This window comes from Caretta caretta, chromosome 2 (genome assembly GCF_965140235.1).
Source record: "Caretta caretta isolate rCarCar2 chromosome 2, rCarCar1.hap1, whole genome shotgun sequence".
NCBI lineage: Eukaryota > Metazoa > Chordata > Testudines > Cheloniidae > Caretta > Caretta caretta.
The window spans coordinates 136,645,055-136,664,794 of NC_134207.1; the positions used below are offsets into that span (position 1 = coordinate 136,645,055).

General features: G+C 42.7%; 1 protein-coding gene across 1 annotated transcript in view; it reads left to right on the forward strand.

Moving 5' to 3' along the window:
* The first annotated feature begins 1,133 nt into the window (after positions 1-1,133).
* The window catches only part of ANKH (ANKH inorganic pyrophosphate transport regulator), a 147,503-nt gene continuing 128,896 nt past the window's right edge, over positions 1,134-19,740 (forward strand). Inside the window, exons 1-2 of the mRNA XM_048839630.2 lie at positions 1,134-1,339; positions 1,769-1,912. Of these exons, the coding sequence (XP_048695587.1) occupies positions 1,331-1,339; positions 1,769-1,912 (153 nt within the window). The 5' untranslated portion in view covers positions 1,134-1,330. The remainder of the gene's footprint in view (positions 1,340-1,768; positions 1,913-19,740) is intronic.

Here is a 19,740-nt window from a genome sequence, read left to right on the forward strand (position 1 = left end):
CAGACTACAAACAAATGGCACATTTTATTGTTCAGAAATTAAACTGACTTTGAAATATTAACACATCTTGGTCTCCATTTATTTATTATTTTATGTGGTTTATCAGAACAAAAACTCTGGGTCAGGCATTTCCTGACCCGTAATGACTAGCGAGATTAAGGACCGCCCCATTCACTACTTTGCCTCAGTTCTGTAAATCCTCCAGCCAGTCATTAACAGACAGGACGTGCCTTCTCCATCAGGCACTGCTTACATTCTACAGTATTCTACAATAATGGTCAAACGCACACGGTGAAGGCCTTATTAACATGCAATGCAAGTTTGGGGTCCCACTTTTGAGAGGGGCCTGTGTAGACACGCAGCTTGCAGGCCAGCTCACTCTTTGACACTTTTACAGTAGAACAAGAGAGGGAGGCGAGTGGGCAACTCACAGATGAAGTCCTGCTCCAAGCACTGTAAAGCTCCACTTTTGCCTGAGACGTCACAAATCCTAAAACCAGGCCGGGGGTGGGGGAGAAGTTTACAGACTAGTGTTGGTACAATGCATGGAGGAACAGAATACTGTACACTTCTGCTGACTGTAACTCCATTATGTGGCAGTGCCCTGGAGCACAGCAGAGGGCTTTAACAGATGCCTGCTAGATGCAGACATGTATGTACACACAGAGATGCAGATATTGTACATGCACAATCACCAGGGTTACATACCCATGAATGTACACAAGCTGTGGCAATGTGCACACCCCCAAAACCACAGCTACTGTACACAAACCGACACCTGCCCTGTACATACCATGTGCTCTGTGCTGTGAGCCTGTGTGTGGAAAGTATGTTTTGTGTATGTGTATCATGCCTATGTCCAGTGTGTATGGGCATACGTACAGCGTATGGAGGAGACTGCACACTTACACACACACAGTCACTTGTACAGCCACACTCGCTGTGCACCTACGTGCGCACGCTTGTTTACAGTCCCGCTGGGCAGGCACCGGCGGCCTCTCTCCCTCTCCCTCTCCTGGGCGGGCTGCAGCAGCTAGAGGTGCTGCTGTGCCCGGCGGCCGGCGTTAGGAGGAGCAGCGAGATGCCGCCCTCTCCCCTCCTCTCCTGAAATGAGGCCGGGTGTGTGTCAAAACCCACGTGTTCGGCGAGGCAGACGCCGAGAGAGGAGACGTAGCTGGGCCGGGGCGCAGCGTCTCCCGCCTCAGCCCGCTTTCTGCACCACCGAGGCGGCCGCCAAGGAGCCCCAGCCGCCCTCCTGCGTCCCTCTCCTCCCACAGCCTGGGGAAGGAGACGGCGGCGGCGGCGAGACAGCCCGGCTCGTCCTGCCCCCATGCCGGTGGTTGGTTTGTTTTTGTTCCCACCCCTGCTCCCATCCCCCTGCTGCCGGCTAGGCTAAGCCAGGGTACCTACCTCATTTTTGTGTGGGTGCCCTAGCTCCCATAATGGAAAACCCGCCCGCAGAAATTTCGGGTGGTGGTGGTGGTGGTGTCCCTCCTCTTTCCCCCCCCGGCAGCGGCGGCGGCAGCAGCAGCAGGTCGTTGTTGTGTGGGAGGAGGGCAGCAGGGATGGACTTCATCTTTTGGATTTCTTGCTAAGACAGCGACGCACCGCGCAGAGCGAGCGGCGGAGGAGGAGAGAAGAGACCGCTTTGCTGCTGCTGCTCGCCCTACGTGCAGCGCCTCCCCCAGCCAAGCCAGAAGCTTGATTTTTAGGGGGCCTTTCTTTTCTCTCTCCTTTTCCTTCTTTCCCCATTCCTCCCCCCTTGCAGTGTCCCTGCTACGGCAGATGTGTTTGGGGTCCTCGCACAGCTGGGACTATGGTGAAATTTCCAGCGCTCGCCAACTACTGGCCCCTGATCCGATTCTTGGTCCCTTTGGGCATCACCAATATAGCCATCGACTTCGGGGAGCAGGTAACTCGCCGGACGCCTTTTACCTTTTCTAGACATAGCCAAATGCAGCCATCCATCGCTGGGGCTAAGGGATAAATTACTGTGCAAGCTGCTGCTTTGCAAATGTGCCTTGTTAGGATCCCTATTGCTGACTGTTGACAAAACACCCTCTGTATTTATTAGTCTCTTCCCTGGGAGCCTAGGGTCGCTGATGGCAATGTACAGATAAGTCCACATTTGCCAATCAAATACAGCCTTTCTCTGCCAGAACATCCATAGGAGACTAAAATAGGGTGCACTGTGATCTATAGGTATCCCGAGAGGAATTTGCAGATAGCCGTTTGCAGAAAACAAACAACATTGCAGCTGCTTTGCCCAGTGCATCACAAAATTTTGCCTGAGTGCAGAATATCGATTGTCTCATTTATTTGGGGGTGTGGACTCTCTCTGTTTCTTTTTCATCTCATGGTTGCTTTTGGGTTTGAAGCCTCCCTGCTGTGGTTGTGTTTTGGAAAGATCTGTTTACTGCTTGTTTATTATTCATCAGACTTTTTTCTGCTTTCCACCATTAATGTTAAAACATGATCTGTTTTGAACTCTAGTTTGATGCATGTAGAAGGACATCTTTTTAGTGCACTCAAGGATTATGTAATTTGGGATTACATAAAGCATTTGTCTATATTTTAGTTTAAAACTACTTTTCCAAAAACCCCACTGTACAGTATTTTTGCTTAATTTGTGGGAGAAAAGGGACTTTTAAAAATCCCCTATTGCAAAACATGTAGCAGGTTGGGCTGATGGTTGAGAATATTTAAACAGACATTGATCATGGTTATAGAAATATACTAGAGAGATACTGCTAATTCCTGCTTGTTTGGGGCTTTGCTGGGGTGCAGTTATAACTATTGATTTTGTGGTGGTGTGAAGGAGCCTAATTCCCTCCCCCTCATACAGCCTGCTTTATCTTGTTCTTTTACCTCTCTCCATGTGGCGTCATTGAAAAGCTGGTGCTACTGCAACCTCTTCAGCAGCCAGTGAACCATTTGTAAGCAGTAGTCCCTGCCACCTTATCAGTGAAGCACTGTGTTTAGGAAACTCTTACAAGATGCTGTGTAATGATATTGACAAAGGATGGATTAAATCAGTGGGGGAAAAAACAAACAAAAAATAGGGTAGCATTCTCTGCGTTAGTATAGACCGCAAGAGAGAATCTCTGAAATGTGAAGTGCTAAGCATTTAATTGATAACAGCTTACTGAGCTGACTTTCTAACTCTATTTACCTTGAATACTCTTTGTATTGCTTTCTTTGTCATTTTTAATTCACAAATTCAGATGCCATGGTATGAGAACCTGAGAAGAGTAGCATAGAGAGCACTGGAATCTATTGCTAACAAACTTTGAAATGAATTAAGTCAATTGTGAACAAGTGTGCCCACTTCATCCTAATTAAAGTTCCTCAGTATTGTTGATTTAAAGCTCTTCTTTGCCTTGGACACCATCTAAAATAAGGCTCACTGTATTTCCTCATTTTTTATCACAGCCTATTTACTTGGCACAGTTTGCTGTGCCAGAAACATAACCACAAGTGTGTGGAAGCCCCATGCAACAAGTGCACTAGCTGAATGCCCCCTAACAACTTCCATCCTTGTGATAAGTTACTATTCTGTCAACAGACAATCTGGTTCCTTTTTGGCAATTCTTATACATAAAATCAGCATATGCACCTACTCCTGCATTCCTTACTCAGGCAAAGATATGTTATATTAGTGAATGAAGAAAAATGTGATTCAGAGGTACAAATGTGATTCAGAGGTACAAATACACAATTTGCCTTATACAAGTAGGGCGTGATTCATAGTCCATGCCAATCAGAAGAAAGCCTTGCATTGATTTCAGCGCTCTTTAGATCAGATCAGAACTTTCAACATTAACAAATAAATCACAGAAGAGCTCCTTGAATGTTGAGTGTTCAGTACACTCTTGCCACCAACATCCCAAACCCCACTTACGCTGGGAAAATGAGTATTTGGAAAATGCAGGTTAAAAATTATTTATGCAGCTTTTTTAAATGGTGCTGAAAATGGTGGTCTCACTGCCGTGGACAGGGTCGATCAAGTTCAACTCCCTTTGCAGCTAGATACCTGGTAGAATGTGCTTTTGGACACCATCACAGCATGGGATGCCCTTCCAGGGAGTTGGGCTAATCAGCTGCTTCCCAGCTGGTGGGACAGAAGGCCAACAAGCTGCTCACTTAAAGGGGGATTGCTGCAGGGAGCAGAGAGGTTCCTGCAGGAGAGTGTGGATCAGGAAAAGGATGAGGAAAGGGTGGAAGACTTGGCTGGGGATACCTCCTGAGTGATGTCTTCAGTGATGATTAACTGCATTTTAACAATAAGTGCATCCCTGATGAAAAAGGAATGAAATACTGACACTTGTGGGAGCTTCATTAATATACTGGCTGGTGAGTTGGTTTATCCCCTCACATGAGAGTGGGGAAACTGAGGCAGAAATTATGATTTTATTCTTTTGTTGGTAATCCTTATGCCCGAGCTTGTCCTATTTTTGATATGTCGTGTCTGCATTTTTGCCCCAATGGATGCTACATGATTATCAGGCTAGTATTGTTGAGCAAAAATAGGCTTTCCAGAAGATAAAGATTTGATGAGCCAGTCGTCTGATCACTCCCTGCTGTGGTAATAATTTTAATAATAGGGCAAAATAAGAATAATTGCATACATAATAAAGGGTGTGCCAAGGGACAGCTCAGAAAAAGCTACAGTACTTCCCCTTCTGCACTTATGCTTAAGAGAAGACTGCTAATATAAATCAGTCAAATTAGCATGAAGGGAAGTTATTCCCTATGGCTAATAATCTCTAAAAGAGGCACAGAAGAATTTGTAGGTCAGATATAAGATTACTGTATAAAAATTAGCCTAGTAATATACATTGACTGAACAGATTGAGCAGTCATTGAAAGAATACTGTAGATCATAAGACTTTTGATACAGCTTCTCCATCTGTTGTTTCCATGAGTAGAAATATTATTTGGGAGCACGGCTTTCAAAGCAGAGCCCTTTCAATAAAATGTAATGCCAGTTTTGTGCAATGTGAGGCAAGTGACTAGTTCTAAACTCTTTTTTTGCTTAACAGAATTTTGTGGGATTTGAGATATTTTTATCATGTGGCTAAGTACAGGGAGGATTATACAGCTAAGAAGCTGCCACATCTTTTGTTTGTCCTCTGCTGTCACTAGATAATTATTTGGCAGGTGATTTAGGAGGGGACTAAAGAACTTTGTGAGAATTGTACATTGTGGAAAATTAACAATAAGGGGTATTAAGTATTTTCATAAGACTCAATGATTATGGGTGTACTATATGAACAGTATATTTTTAATTATAATTCTGTATTGTGTTTAGGATGTAAAAACATGTTACAGTAATATCAGAGAGAACTAATCAACTCACCCCTTATAGTCTGTTCCAGAACCCATTAACCCCTATGAAGATATTTTCATTGACCTTAAGGACCTGATCCAGCATTCTTTAGATTTCAATCACAGTCTTGTCCCAAAAAGCAATCAGCTAATCTCATCTCAGTTTTGCCTACATCTGAGAAAAGTTTACATCTGAATTTTGTTTATACTAAACTGTAATATTGCAGTATGAATACAGAATGACTGAGAAGTGGAGAGAGGGGGAAATCACAATAATAGCTCTAACCCCTTTATTCCTGTTTGCTCTGTTTTTATGCTGATTTAAATGTACTTAAAGAAAGCATAACATAAATGTTTCATTATGTTGAATAAGGTTTTGGGGGGCTTTTAAGAATGGATCCCAACAAATTTTGAACTCCCTCATTTTCTGCATCATGTATTATACCACTACATTTTGATGTAATAACACCATTATTATCACTTTTCATCCAGGGAGCTTCAAAGCACATCACATAGATAAGCATCATTATACTCATTTTACAAATGGAAGTGTTGCTAACTCATGATTTTTATCATGAGTATCACAATATTTGGTGTTTTATTTAAGGGCCCGGGTACTGGAGATCAGTGATTACCTGAAAATACCAGCGTCTGTTTGCTTTTTAAGTTTGTATTTCTTGTGGTTGCAGGAAAAAACCTTCAAAGGACACACAAAACAGAAAGCAATCTCCCTCCTCCCCCTCCCCCCCCAAAGTATCATGATTTGTAAGCCACTTTTTTGGGACCTGACTGATTTCTTTGAACATTTCAGGGTTGGCAATACTGGGGAAAATGAAGTACAGATGGGGTAATGTATTTGCTCAGGAATGCTCAGTAAGCCATTGGCAGAGCTAGGAATAGAATGTGGGTCTGACTTGTTGGTCAGCACTTTGCGCACTAAACCGCCTCTGAGGCGGCATTGACTATAGCAGTATTTTGGAAGAGTGTTCCCTGGTTGCCAACACCAGTTATCAATGTTGGGATTCCCTACTGTTGTCACGTTAGCACTGGTGTTAACTAACTTTGAGTCATAGAGTGCAAGACCGGAAAGGACCATTAGATCATCTTGTAGTCTGACCTGCTGTGTATCACAGGCCTCCAATATCGCTCAGCGCCTGCACATTAAAGCCAACAACCAAAAGGAGACTAGACCAGTGGTTCTCAAAGCCGGCCCGCCGCTTGTCTAGGGAAAGCACCTGGCGGGCCAGACCAGTTTGTTTACCTGCCGCATCCGCAGGTTTGGCCGATCACAGTTCCAACTGGCCGCGGTTCGCCGCTCCAGACCAATGGGGGCTGCGGGAAGGGCGGCCAGCACTTCCCTTGGCCCGCGCCGTTTCCTGCAGCCCCCATTGGCCTGGAGCAGCGAACCGCGGCCAGTGGGAGCCGTGATCGGCCAAACCTGCGGACGCGGCAGGTAAACAAACTGGTCTGGCCCGCCAGGGGCTTTCCCTGAACAAGCGGTGGACCGGCTTTGAGAACCACTGGTCTAGACTGTGATGTGCCACAGGCAGAGAATAAAAGGAACCAGGTGCACCAGTACTCAAGGCCCCTGCAGTGGCCTTATTTGCTACAAGTAAGGGTGTATGACACTGTTTTGAAAATGGTAGCAGCAGCCAGTGCTACAGTAGGTCTCCCAATAATCAGCTGAAGCAATGTTATCAACCGTGTTAGTTTTATTTTCAACTGTCCATAGGATAAACATGGCCTGTGAGATCCATTACCAGCAATTCATTGGCAGTACACATATACACACGTGCGCACACATGCATGTGTTATGTTCAGTGGCATCTAGGCATTAGGCAAATTGAAACGAGGCAATGAAGGAGTCGAACTACTACTCTCTCATTGACTCTTTATTGTGCTTCAGTACTTCAGGGCTCTTGGGATAACCTCGTAATTTTATATATTACTTGGGGTAAAAACAAGCGAGTTTCCATAAGAGCAATGAGGCATCAACATCCCTTGTTCTAAATTTGTTGGCTGCTGCTGTTTTAAGAGGCCTAATTTTATTTTAACAAGCTTCTCCTTGTAGTTAAAACCATTTTCTTTTCTTAAATGGTGACCAGAAAAACAGAACAAGTTGTGCATAAAATATTAAAGAGAATTACTGAGACTGGAGAGTTTATATTTCCAACTGCCACTATGGCATCTTGGCAAGGTTACATAATCTTTCTATGCCACAGTTCACTCATTTTTAAAAGAGTGCATAACACTTACCTATATCACAGGGCAGACAGGAGAGCTAATAAATTTCAAAAATACTCGAGATGAAAGGTGTCATAAGAACAAAGTATTATGATTGACGTCAGAGGTCAAAGACTAACCTAGATTAGGTAGGCCTTTAATACCACATTAACACAAATGTGACACAAGCTCCCATTGTAATCAGTGTAGGCTATAACTATATACAATAACCACAATTCCATTATTAGTATTGTATCCTAGTGGAAATACCATTAGGTTTTTGAAAGTATTGCATTGCTATGACAGTATTTAATGACAGATTTCCCCCCGTCATGTGTGTGCATAATTCCTGAACTAAAGGGACACTTTCAGGTAAATTTTAAGTCCAAACTTAGTTCAAGAAAACAAGGTTTTACAAAAGATTAAACAGAAATGTTTGATTTTTTTTTATTAAGTTTCAGTGGAAACATTTTGACGGAATTACATTCCCCTGCAGGGTTTGTAACTCAAATATTACAACATTGCGTTAAGTACAGGAGAAGCAAAATGTGAAGCTGACTAGAAACAATAGGGCAGTTTACCAGCCTAGATTGTCCAAGATGAGAAATCCAAGAAGTAAGAGCTAACCTGTAGCCACTAGGTGGAATGAGCAATGGGACAGATTCCAGAACCCAGCCAGTCTCAAGATCTCCGCTTCAGCACTGACTCTGGGGCCTTTCTGCTGCCTGGCAGCATGGCTGCAATTTTCTCCCTCACCTTTTATATAAATTGTGGAATTCTCCTTCTGAGTCCCCATTAAGGCCAATGCCCTTTCAGCAGCAGTCTGTGGCTCAAATATTCAAATCTCAGTTTCTATTGGGAATATTGCCTAGCTCCCAATTTTGGATATGAGAATAAAGGTATTCAGGATCTTAGGGAAATAAGTTAGTGGTGCCAATTTAAAATGGCAACTCTTACCCTTCTTTTTCTTACCTGTATTCCCAATTCCCAGCAGCTTCTCTTGTCCTCTTGCCAATGTATCTTACTTAAGAAATTGAATTGGGATCCCCAGGCAGGCTATTTATTAGTCACCCCTCTGCTCTGTAGGCACAGCACAGATACTGTAGCACTGCTAAGCACTGAAGGAGAAGCAATGGTTTCATTTTAAAGTGACTGGAGCAGTTAGCAGCAGTGTTTCAAAGGCAAACCACCATCCCCTTTCCCAGCAAGGCTACAGTTTTCAGCTACAGGAGTGGTTGGCTGTGCTTAATGGCCTGAAGAGTAAACTGGTTTAGGGCTCTCAGCTCAACTTTTTTATTTAAAAATTAAGTTAGCAAGAGGCCATCCCCAACAGGTGAGGTTGCTGGATATTGTGGGAGTGGAAATGAAGGAAAGAGCCAGTTAACTATCACAGAACTAAAAGTGGGGAAAAAGAGAGGCGGCTAAAGGACAAAGGGTGTATATAGTTTTAGTTGCTGTTTCTTCCCTCTGCTTCTCCCCCCCCCCCCGCCCATTACAGGTAATAGACGTAAGTGTGCGTGTGAGGGGGAGGGAGAGAGATGAGGTCTCACTCCTGCACTGTAGGGTACTTGGACATCACCAAAAAAGCCAAAAACAATTAGACAATCAGGGACACCAACCAGAATTCAATAGGAATTGATTGAGGTCTACAGTGTCTTCACATGGAGAGAGACCTTAAAACCAAAAAAAACCTCCAACAACAATGGAATTCAGTGTTGTATGGTGTAGGCACTTAGTCAGACCATATGTGCAGAAGGTGGTGTGTGCTTTTACAGTACTGCTGCTTAAGTAGAGTTGAAGGTTCTGCTTTCTTCTTGAGTTTAGTTACAGATAGATGCAACATAAGGCCACATTTACAGACGTTATCTTCTCTGCAGGAAGGCTAAAGAAGCAAGCTTTTTATTTTCGTAATTAGGTCAAGCCTAGTTGTAGGATTTTCATATTGAAGCTAGTGCCCTTTCACATAGCAAGTCTCTGAGTGCTACCTCCCCCCTTATAAATTAAAAACACTTTTTTATATATTTTACACCATTATAAATGCTGGAGGCAAAGCGGGATTTGGGGTGGAGGCTGACTGCTTGCGACCCCGCCCCCATGTAATAACCTCGCGACTCCCTGCGGGGTCCTGACCCCCCAGTTTGAGAACCCCTGATCTACAGACATCACCACCAAGCGACTGAAGCCCTGATCAAAGGGGAGAGCCTGGCGGAAGGGCAACTAGCCAGCCTGTGGTGAGAAGTATCTAAGTTCGTAAGGGCACTGAAAGTTGTTAAGATAGCTTAGAATGCTTTTTGCTTTTATTTTATTTGATCAAATCCGACTTGTTATGATTTGACTTATAATCACTTCAAATCTATCTTTCATAGTTAATAAATTTGTTTGTTTATTCTACCTGAAGCAGTGCGTTTGGTTTGAAGCGTGTCAGAGACTCCCCTTGGGATAACAAGCCTGGTGTATATTATCAATTTCTTTGTTAAATTGATGAAGTCATATAAGCTTGCAACATCCAGCGGACACTGGATAACTGGACACTGCAAGATGGAGGTTGCTAGGGTTGTGTCTGGGACTGGAGATATTGGCTAGTGTCATCTGGTTGCACAATCCAAGGAGCAGCTTACATGCCAGAGGCTGTGTATGAACAGGCCAGGAGAGGGGGTTCTCACAGCGGAGCAGGGTAAGGCTGGCTCCCAAAGTCAAGGATTGGACTGACCTAGCAGATTACTGGTCCAGATAACACCAGGGGAACGTCACAAATACCTTTTATTTGACCAACTTCTGTTGGTGAGAGAGACACGCTTTCCAGCTACACAGAGCTCTTCCTTAGGTTTGGGAAAGGTACTCTAAGGCCATGTCTACACTTCCACATATGTTGGCAAAACTTATGTCACTCAGGGTTGTGAACCTCCTCCCTGCGCCCCCCCCAACCCCGAGCGACATAAATTTCGCCAGCATAAGTGGTAGTGTGCACAGCACTATGTAACTCGCCGATGTAGCTACCACCGCTTGTTGAAGGTGGTTTAATTATGTTGGCATAGAGACGCTACAGGAGAGATCTTACAGCAGTGCAACTGCATCGGTACAGCTGTGCCGCTGTAAGTTCACTAGTGTAGACATATCCTTTTAGAGTGTCACACTAATTTCAAGGTCTTACAGTTTAGTAGAAGTAGTTAACGCACATTCTAAGGGATCATTCAAGGTGAAGTTGTCCGTTAAGACCCCTGTAATCATGGGACAAAAAGGGGGGGAGGGGTTAGTGGGTTAGGGATTGTTGTAATAAGCCATAAATCCAGTGTCTTTAGTAAGACCATGATTTTTAGTGATTTCTAGCAAAATTATGAATTTAAGCTCCCAGGCTTGTCTTTTGAAAAAAGTGTTCTACAGGTGTCCTCTGAGGTGAGGACTGATAGGTCAGATACAGAGTGATCGCTTTATGAAAAGTGTTCATCCACAGGTGATAAGGTGTTTTTGTCTCTTACCATTTTTCTTGTGTGTGTTCATTCGAGAGCATAGTGATTGTCCGGTTTCACCGCATAGTTGTTATTGGGACATTTAGTACACTGGATGAGGTACACCACATGTTGTGATAGGCATGTGTAGGCTCAATAGATCATGAAACGTGTTGTGTGTGTGTGTGTGGTGGGAGGGGGTGTTGATCATTGTAGCAGTGGATATATGTCTGCAAGTTTTGCATCCGTTGTTCTAGCAGGATCTGGTGCCACTTTGAGTTGGCGTGTCCTGGTCTGTGGGGAGTTTGCTGCTGCTGAGCTTGACGAGATTGGGGGATTGTTTGAAGGCCAGAAGAGGGGGTTCAGGAAAGATTTCTTTCAGGATGAGGTCCCCATTGAGTGTAGGTTTTAGTTGTTTGATGATACCCCGTATGAGTTCTAGTGTGGGGTGGTAGGTGACAACTAGCAGTGTGCGGTCAGAGGGATTTTAGTTCTGTATTGAGGCAGGTTCTCTCAGGGTATTTAAGTGGCCTGTTCCATGATGAAATCTACTTCTCTGGTGGAGTGTCTTGTTTGGTGAAGGCAGTTTTGAGTGTGTTAATGTGTATATCCCAGACTTGCTCCCCGGAGAACGTTCTGTGGTATTTCGGTGCATGGTGAAAGATAACAGATTTCTTGGAGTGTTTGGGGTGGTTACTGGGTCTGTGAAAGTAGGTCTAGTGATCTATGGGTTTCTTGTATATTGCCTGTAAGCTTCCATTGTTGAAGCTGATCATGATGTCCAGGAAGTTGATGTTAGTGTGGGTGTGTTCCAGAGAGAGAAAGTATAATGGACAGGTGGTGGTTTGTTGAAGTTGTGGTGGAGAGAGTTTAAGTAGTCGTCATTGATGTGTCACTGGCGTATCATTGGTTACGTGGTGCATTTGTCGAGAGAGTCGTCTTCACGGTGGCTGAAGCCCTGAGCCGCCCTCCCTGACTGGGCAGAAGCCCCTACCCCACCACCCCACTGCAAGACAGAGATCCCGCACTCTTCCCCCCGGCCCAAGTCTCGTGGGGAGAATGGGGGGGCGTGGGAGGCTCCGCAAGCCACACTTTCTAACTGTAAAAGAGTTGCATGCAGCTCGCAAGCCACAGTTTGGCCACCCGTTTTGTTTTGTTTTTGTTTGTTTGTAACCCACTAACCCCCCTTTATCCTATCCTATTGGGGTGTTAAAGGGCCACTTCACCTTGAATGGTCCCTTAGAATATGTGCTAACTACCTGTGCTAAACTATCTGTTCAACCTTTAGCTGTGACAGTCTAAGGGCACGTCCTCACTGGCAACGTTAAAGCACTGCAGCGACAGTACTTTCACGTGGCTTTTGTGGTCACGGCACCAGCACTGGGAGAGAGCTCTCCCAGCCCTCGAAAACCCCCACCCCCACCAGGGGAATAGCTCCCAGCGCTGGTGCACTGTCCACACTGGCACTTTACAGCGCTGCAAGTTTCAGCGCTGTAAAGTGCCAGTGTAGACGAGCTCTTAGTATCTTTCCAAGCCCTGAGAAAAAGCTGTGTAGCTTGAAAGCTTATCTCTCTAACCAATAGAAGTTGGTCCAATAGAAGATATTACCCCACCCACCTTGTTACACTTCAAGAAGAAGATGGACAAATCAGAGAGAGTCTAAAGAAGATAAACAGAAATAATAAAATATTTAAATACCTGACCTATGAGACAAGGTTAAAAAGCTGGGCATGTTTAGTCTTGGGGGGAAAAAGAAGACTGAGGGGGGACATGATAAATAATTTATATATGTAAAATGTTTTTATAACGAGTATGGTGATCAGTGATTCTCCATGTTCACTGAATGTAGGACAAGAAGTAATGAGTTTAATTTGCAGCAAGGGAGATTTAGGTTGGATATTAGAAAAAGCTTTCTAACTACAAGGATAGTTAAGGCCTAGAATAGGCTTTCAAGGGAGGTTGTGGAATCTGTCACTGGTGGTTTTTAAGAGCAGGTTAGACAAACACCTGTCAGGGATGGTCTAGGTTTACTTGGTCCTGCTTCAGTATGGCAGGGCGAGGGGCTGGAAGGGACCTCATCTAGGATTCTAGTAGCAGGTAGGAGGTGGAATAATAAAGATGTAGAAAAGGTTAGGAGATAAAACACAGTATTATGAAACAAGCTTTAACCATCCTTATTCTTTGCGAATTTTAAGTCAGTGCCTTTTTTTCAAAAACATTTCTTGTGCTGATCTCTTTGGGGCTTATGATTGCAATAAGTCCATTTGCTTGGAAACATGCTTCAGAATGCATACTGGTCACACTGTTGTGTGATTGAGTTGACCAGTCATCACCCAAGATTAAGACCTTATGTAATGTAGCATGTATGAAATGTGTGGTGCTCCATATTATGCTGGTGTCTCCGACAATATTTCTTGAAGAAAAGTGAGATAAAATGATGAGTCAGAGTCTGACAGACATGCACTTTCTCTGCTTTTGGATGTCTAAGTCTGATCATTTATTTAAGGTTTTTTTAAAAAAAAATTATATAGATATGAGGGACTTTCATATCCCTGTATTTTTTACTTCTGCATTAGCGATTTTAATATCTGTCCTCCAGTCAATGCTTCAGAGATCCATAGGGCACAGGAGTAATTAGGAATGCATGTCTGCATTAACTATAACAGGAGTTAGGAGTCAGATGCTCAATTCACTACTTTGACAGAGCATTTCCTGGAATTTTACCTCATGTGACCAGCACTAAGACTTGGTAAAATCAAAGGTCTCTTATATATATTGTCCTGTTAGCAGAGATACAAATCTCAGCCATGTATCAAGTAAGTCAGTGACATGCAGCAGCTATACTGCTATGTATGTATGTACCTTTATTGAACATACGGTATAGAACAGATAGCAGGTAACTATGAGTTACGGGGCTATAATCCCAAAGAAGGGTTCTGCTGCCAATATAAACCACAGGAGTGAAGCTTGAATGGTTTCAGTTGTCACTAGAAACTCTCTTGATGGAATTATATCCACATCATTCAAAACTTTTCAGATTTTGTATTATAATATATATAGATCTAAGCCACAGAAGTATGCTCTGTTCCCTCGCTCTGTTAGCACCCTCCCTTTCTTCCACTCTCCTCTGCCTTCTTTCTAACTGCTCTGCTTTTCTCCACACTGCTGCTGCCTCCACTTTAATTATTTCTTCTCTCTTCTCAATCTTACATCAGTAGGACCTTCTCTCACTCCAGTAACCTGAAATCTGATCAGACAGACTTTATAATCCATCACACCTGTTAATTACATTGTTAGATGGACTGCAGTGTGTTTAACACAGCAAATCCTGTGACTGTGTGAAACAGGGATAGTCTTGTTTTAAGGAACAGAACTTGGAGTCAGATGTGAGTTCTAACTGGCTCTGTCCACTGACTTCCTGTGTGGCAAGTCATTTAGGCCCAGATCCTCAGAGGTATTTAGATATCTCATTACTATTGAAATCAGTAGGAATTAGATACCTGAATACACTTGAGAATCTGGACCTTGATCTCTGTTTATCTCAACCTTCTCATCTATAAAATAGTAATATGTCCCCACAGGCATGTTGTGAAACTTATTCATTGGTGTTTATAAAACATGTTGTAATTTTGGATGGAAGGTGTTATATAGATGGAAAGTATTAAGAAGTATGAACCTAGAAGACATGTATTATACAAGAATTATTTCCTCAGTATCATAAATCCTTCTTTTTGTGTTTTCCTGAATGGGTCTCAAACAGAATTTTTTGGGAGCTAGTAACTTCAGGAAAATCTTATTTGCTCTATAAGAAAGCATTATTGCTAGGTGAAGCTGGAGTGTAGTGCCATTTCGAAATGTGCATTTACTCAACATATCACTTCTGCATCAGTTTCTCTCAATCTGTATTGAGCTCAGATTATTCTAAACCACTAATCAGAGTAGTTGCTAGCAATTGTGATTCTTGCAGAATTGGTTACAAGTACGATCGCTGGAAGAAAACCACTTTGCATTTTGACAGGTCTCAGAGGAACAGCCGTGTTAGTCTGTATTCGCAAAAAGAAAAGGAGTACTTGTGGCACCTTAGAGACTAACCAATTTATTTGAGCATGAGCTTTTGTCATGCTCAAATAAATTGGTTAGTCTCTAAGGTGCCACAAGTACTCCTTCACTTTGCATTTTAGCATTCTTGCCTGTGATGTCATTAACATCAGGAAAAGGTTAGCTCTGTAATCACTTGCAACAGTGCACTGAACTTTGCTGTTTCTCTGTAATGTCATCTCAGGTGTTGTTGGTAACTTCTTATGTTACACTTCAAAGTGTGGGTGGTGGTGTTTTGTTTGGTTTGGTTTGGGTTTTTTTTGGTGTCAGTGTGCAACTAGGTCACCAGATTAAGTTTCCTTCTGCTTGTCTGATCCTCTACTGAGGTGAGATTCCCACAGGTGTGGTATTACATTTTGTTGCCATGTTTATGTTCTGCTGCCATGTTTTCAGATAACAAGAAAAAGCCTATAGAGACCTCAGGTAAAAAAGGAATTGCTCGGGGCTATACAGAGCAAAAAACCAAAGTCTCTCATGAACGCTAGTGTCTAACAGAGCAGTGTTTACCATTTCCTCAATCCTAGTGGTCTAATCCATGGAATTAATTTGGTTAGAATATTTCCATGCATCTTTGTATCATCCTAGCTCAGTGCTTGTATGCTCATGGAAATATTGCTGACTAATTTGGGAGACACTTACTCCAGAATGAGTCAGGAACAATTCTGTATATAGACAAGCCCTCAGTTACAAAGACAGCTAAGTGTTTCATTGTATGTTATTGATGTCCACACCTTTTTAATTGAACAAATGAAGGGGACAAAGAAAATGTACTGGAGATGTAGAGTGGTTATTAAAAAAATACCTCTGTTCGCTGCATTGCGAAACCTAACGTAAATCATGTTTCTTTTTCTGTTTCTTTGTTTAGGGAAATAGTTCAGTGTTTCACATTTGGTGACAATGCAAATATTGGTGTATGTTGTGATCACTCTAGCCAAGAACTATGATTTATTTTTATTGTGAGATCACCTAAGGAGTCATTTCTAAGCACAATAAGTGGTTCAGCAACACTTGTCAAGTCTTGGACTTTTAACTGGTATACTTTGCAAATGTCTTCAGGTCAGGTGTTGGCTATTAAGAGGTGAGTTAATTTCTTGAATGAACTTATTAGGCATGTGTTTGATCTCATTTATACCAGCCCTAGTCTGATATAAAGCATTACCTGCAGTAGAGTTACTCCTGACTTGCTTGGGCCTAAATAAGAGGAGGTGCACGCTTCAGGGGCCTGAGTTTATTTTTGGTTATACCGCTGCAATGGTACAGTCAGGTTGTATTTGTAGAACTGAGGACAAAATTCAGCTGTAAATGGGAGTTCTGTCTCATTCTTACTACAACACATGTGAATTGCTCACTTCCCTGAAAATGTGGAATTTGTATTTTGGATTTATCAAACTCCCTTGCCAGTTTGTCTCCTGACCCCATCCAATTTACCCCACTTTCCTTCCTCTTCCTTATCTCCAGCTGCTGGATAGCATCTTCTTTTTGTAATCTAACCATCAGGGAGAAGCAGCCACTTGTTTCTGTAATCCAAGCAAGCTGAGCTTGTTCTTGTGGGGATAGCCCTTATTCACTTTCCTTTTTATCCTGAAGATTTTTATCTCTGTAGCATATTGCTATGTTCCAACAGTTTTGGAGACTTTGATCTATAGTCTTTCAGCTGCAGAACTACAGGTTTTATTGCAGCTTGCTCCCTTGCCTATTTCCTCTAAGCGTCTACCAATTAAAAATGTTTAGCATGTTTGAAAGGAAAACTAACAGTAAGCAGATTTCAGGGCTTGAAATACATTTTTCAGTTCTCTTAAAACAGAGTATTTCCAGTTACTTAAAAGGAGAGATTATAAAAAATAAGAATAAATAGCTTGGATAAAAAGGGAACATGGTAACAGGCTGTAGGGATTTGAAGGAGTAATCATCGAGGAAAGGAAGAGGAGTGAGTTAGCATATCCTCCTGTACAATATCAACCTAGTCGTAAAGAGGTAGAATTTAAGAAGATAGAAAACTTTAGGCTAAAAAAAATCAGAATAAATGTCCTAGCTCTGAGATGTACTGAACTATGATTAAGTCTCCCAAAGGAAAATGTGAGTAGTTCTATCTCTTGCATTACTTAAATCTAAAATACACTCATTGAAGAATCTTACATTACCAGGCATTAGATTATATGATCTAAACTGGTTACATTTTACCTAGCTGTAACTTCTGTGATTCAGTGAATCTAGGCATAATGTTAACTCTGTACAGTACTGTATTTACTGCAAAGGAAATCAACAAGGTAGATCACAGAAGGACTAAGGGCTTGTACACGCGAACGTTTAGTTTGTGCCAAGCTGAGGTGTGAATCTACTCCACACTACCCTGCTGCACATTAAATGGCTGTGTGGACCCTGCTGATGCACACTAACGAAAGTTTGTTAGTGTGCTTTGATATACCCTGCTTTGAAACAGGAGTAGATTAAAACATTAATTGTGTCCATGATCATACGCATTGCGGACAGTCTTTAATTCAGTGATCACATCCTGTTTTTTCCACCAGACCCCTGCCTCACTCAGTGCACAAGATGGACCTCTGGGCATGATTCAAGATTGTGTGCTGAAGGAGGCTATTTTCTGTGAGTTCTCTGCCTCATTTGTTGCAGAAGATGGAAGGTATGTAGTGAATGAAGCAAGGGAGGACTTCAGGAAGAGAGGATGGTTTTATGGCTAAGCCAATCGGTTACTGCTAGAGTTACTTTGTGATACTGGTCAAGGCACTTAAACCAAACTTTTCACAGGTGTCTGGCCACTAACCTCAGGTTCCCATTCTGTTGGTCAGATCAACACTAATTTTCAGACATGGAAAAAAATAGCAAGTGACCATGTAATTAAAGACTTATTGTATACACATTCCTTGAAGACTTGGCTTTGCAACCTTAATTAAAAGAATATTAAGTCTTTTGTAGGTAATTACCTGTGGTTTAACCCCCCCACCCCCCGCCCCAAAAACCATAAATTTCATTGAAACATTGTTACTCACATAGCTTGCCAGCAGGTTACAACCTTTACAGTTGATCACACAGATGTCTGCCAATTGAGTTAGCGGAGTAACTGATAGCAGTAGTATGTTGTCATCCTCTGTGGACCAGCCACAAGAGGGGGATGAGACAGTTTGCCAACAGGTCTCTCATATGTTTGCTGATGGCAGAAGAACGTTGAGACTTAGGAATCTTGGATTCTATTTTAGATTCTGGAGGGGAGTGTTTTTCTAGTGGACAAAGATCCTTCTGCCACTGTCCCTTCCGGTCCAGTATCCCAGTTCCAATCTCCCCACAAGGATCCCTGCCCAGTTTTTCCCCCTCCACCAAAACTGGCTCCCCTCATTTATCTTGTCAGTCTGTCTCTCTCTCATATCCACCCACTCAGCCATACATTCAGTTCCTCATACACAAGCATCTTGTAAATTTGTTGAGTCCCAGAGGCACATAAGGGGAATGCCAGTCATACAGGATCAATGTACAGGTGAGGAGCCAAGTCCCTGCCATGCCCCTGTGCTGGATAGATTTGAACAGTTCATCCCTGCCCACACCATTTGGCTTGTTAAAAGGAAGGGCGTTCTGTTTACCACTTTCTAATGCAGATCCTCTTGGTTGCCTCAAGGGTGATTTTGTGGAAGAGATCCCCATTCACGGATCTGCCCTTCCCCAAGCCTCTTTGTGGGTCATCCTCCCCAGTAAAAATAATTTCAGTGACTCCCCTAGTTTCCAAGCTGCATTAGAGTGAACTTGATTCACATAATTGCTACAGTCACGAGGAAGACTCTGGTCCCTTTGTGTGTTGCAACAAATGCAGAAACACTGGAAATATGTGCCTGCAGATTTGGGGAGACCACACCCTCATTTTGTGCTGTGTGTCTTTGGAAAGGGTTGTTTCACAACCCTAAACATAAGAAACTTTTTTCTCTTAACTGAAGACTTGGATCCTTTAGACACAGAAGTTACTCATCCAAGAAAAGCTTCCTAGTTGCCACAGATGAGTGCATTTTTAAAATACAGTTGCTAAAAATAATGTAAAATGTAAATATGTACAATATTTGGGAGTTGGAGGAAGAGAATGCCCTTATAGCATTGTTCCAAATTGGACAGTACTAGATGTTGCCGTTAGCAATCACACATTAGTTTACATTGGGATAGATACTAAGGGCGAAATTGTTAAGGGAAGAGGCCCAAAAGCTGTGTGTGAAACTTCTTAAACAATTGCAGGTACAGTTACAGCACATGTGCACATAAATGGCTAGTTAGGTATCCAACCCGTATCTGTGTGCAGACATGTCAGTTCCATGTGCAAATGTAGGCATCCTGCTACACACACATTTTTTTTTGTGCATGGACCTCGGGCCTCCTCCTTTTGAAAATATGGCCTAAGGTCCATGCACAAAAATGTATGGATGAATTATGGTTGCACAGTTCTTTACATACTTGCTAGCAGTCATTTCACATTAAACCTTTTATTTTAAGGCATGAAAGCATGACGACCTTTCATCATTCACAGTCTGAACCTTCTGAGGTACAGTCAATGGTATACGTGTTAGAACATGTTCCAGCATTGTAATAGGCTTAGAAAAAGACTACTTAGGAAAGGCTCTCTGGAACTAAAGAATAAATAGCATGGCTTTTC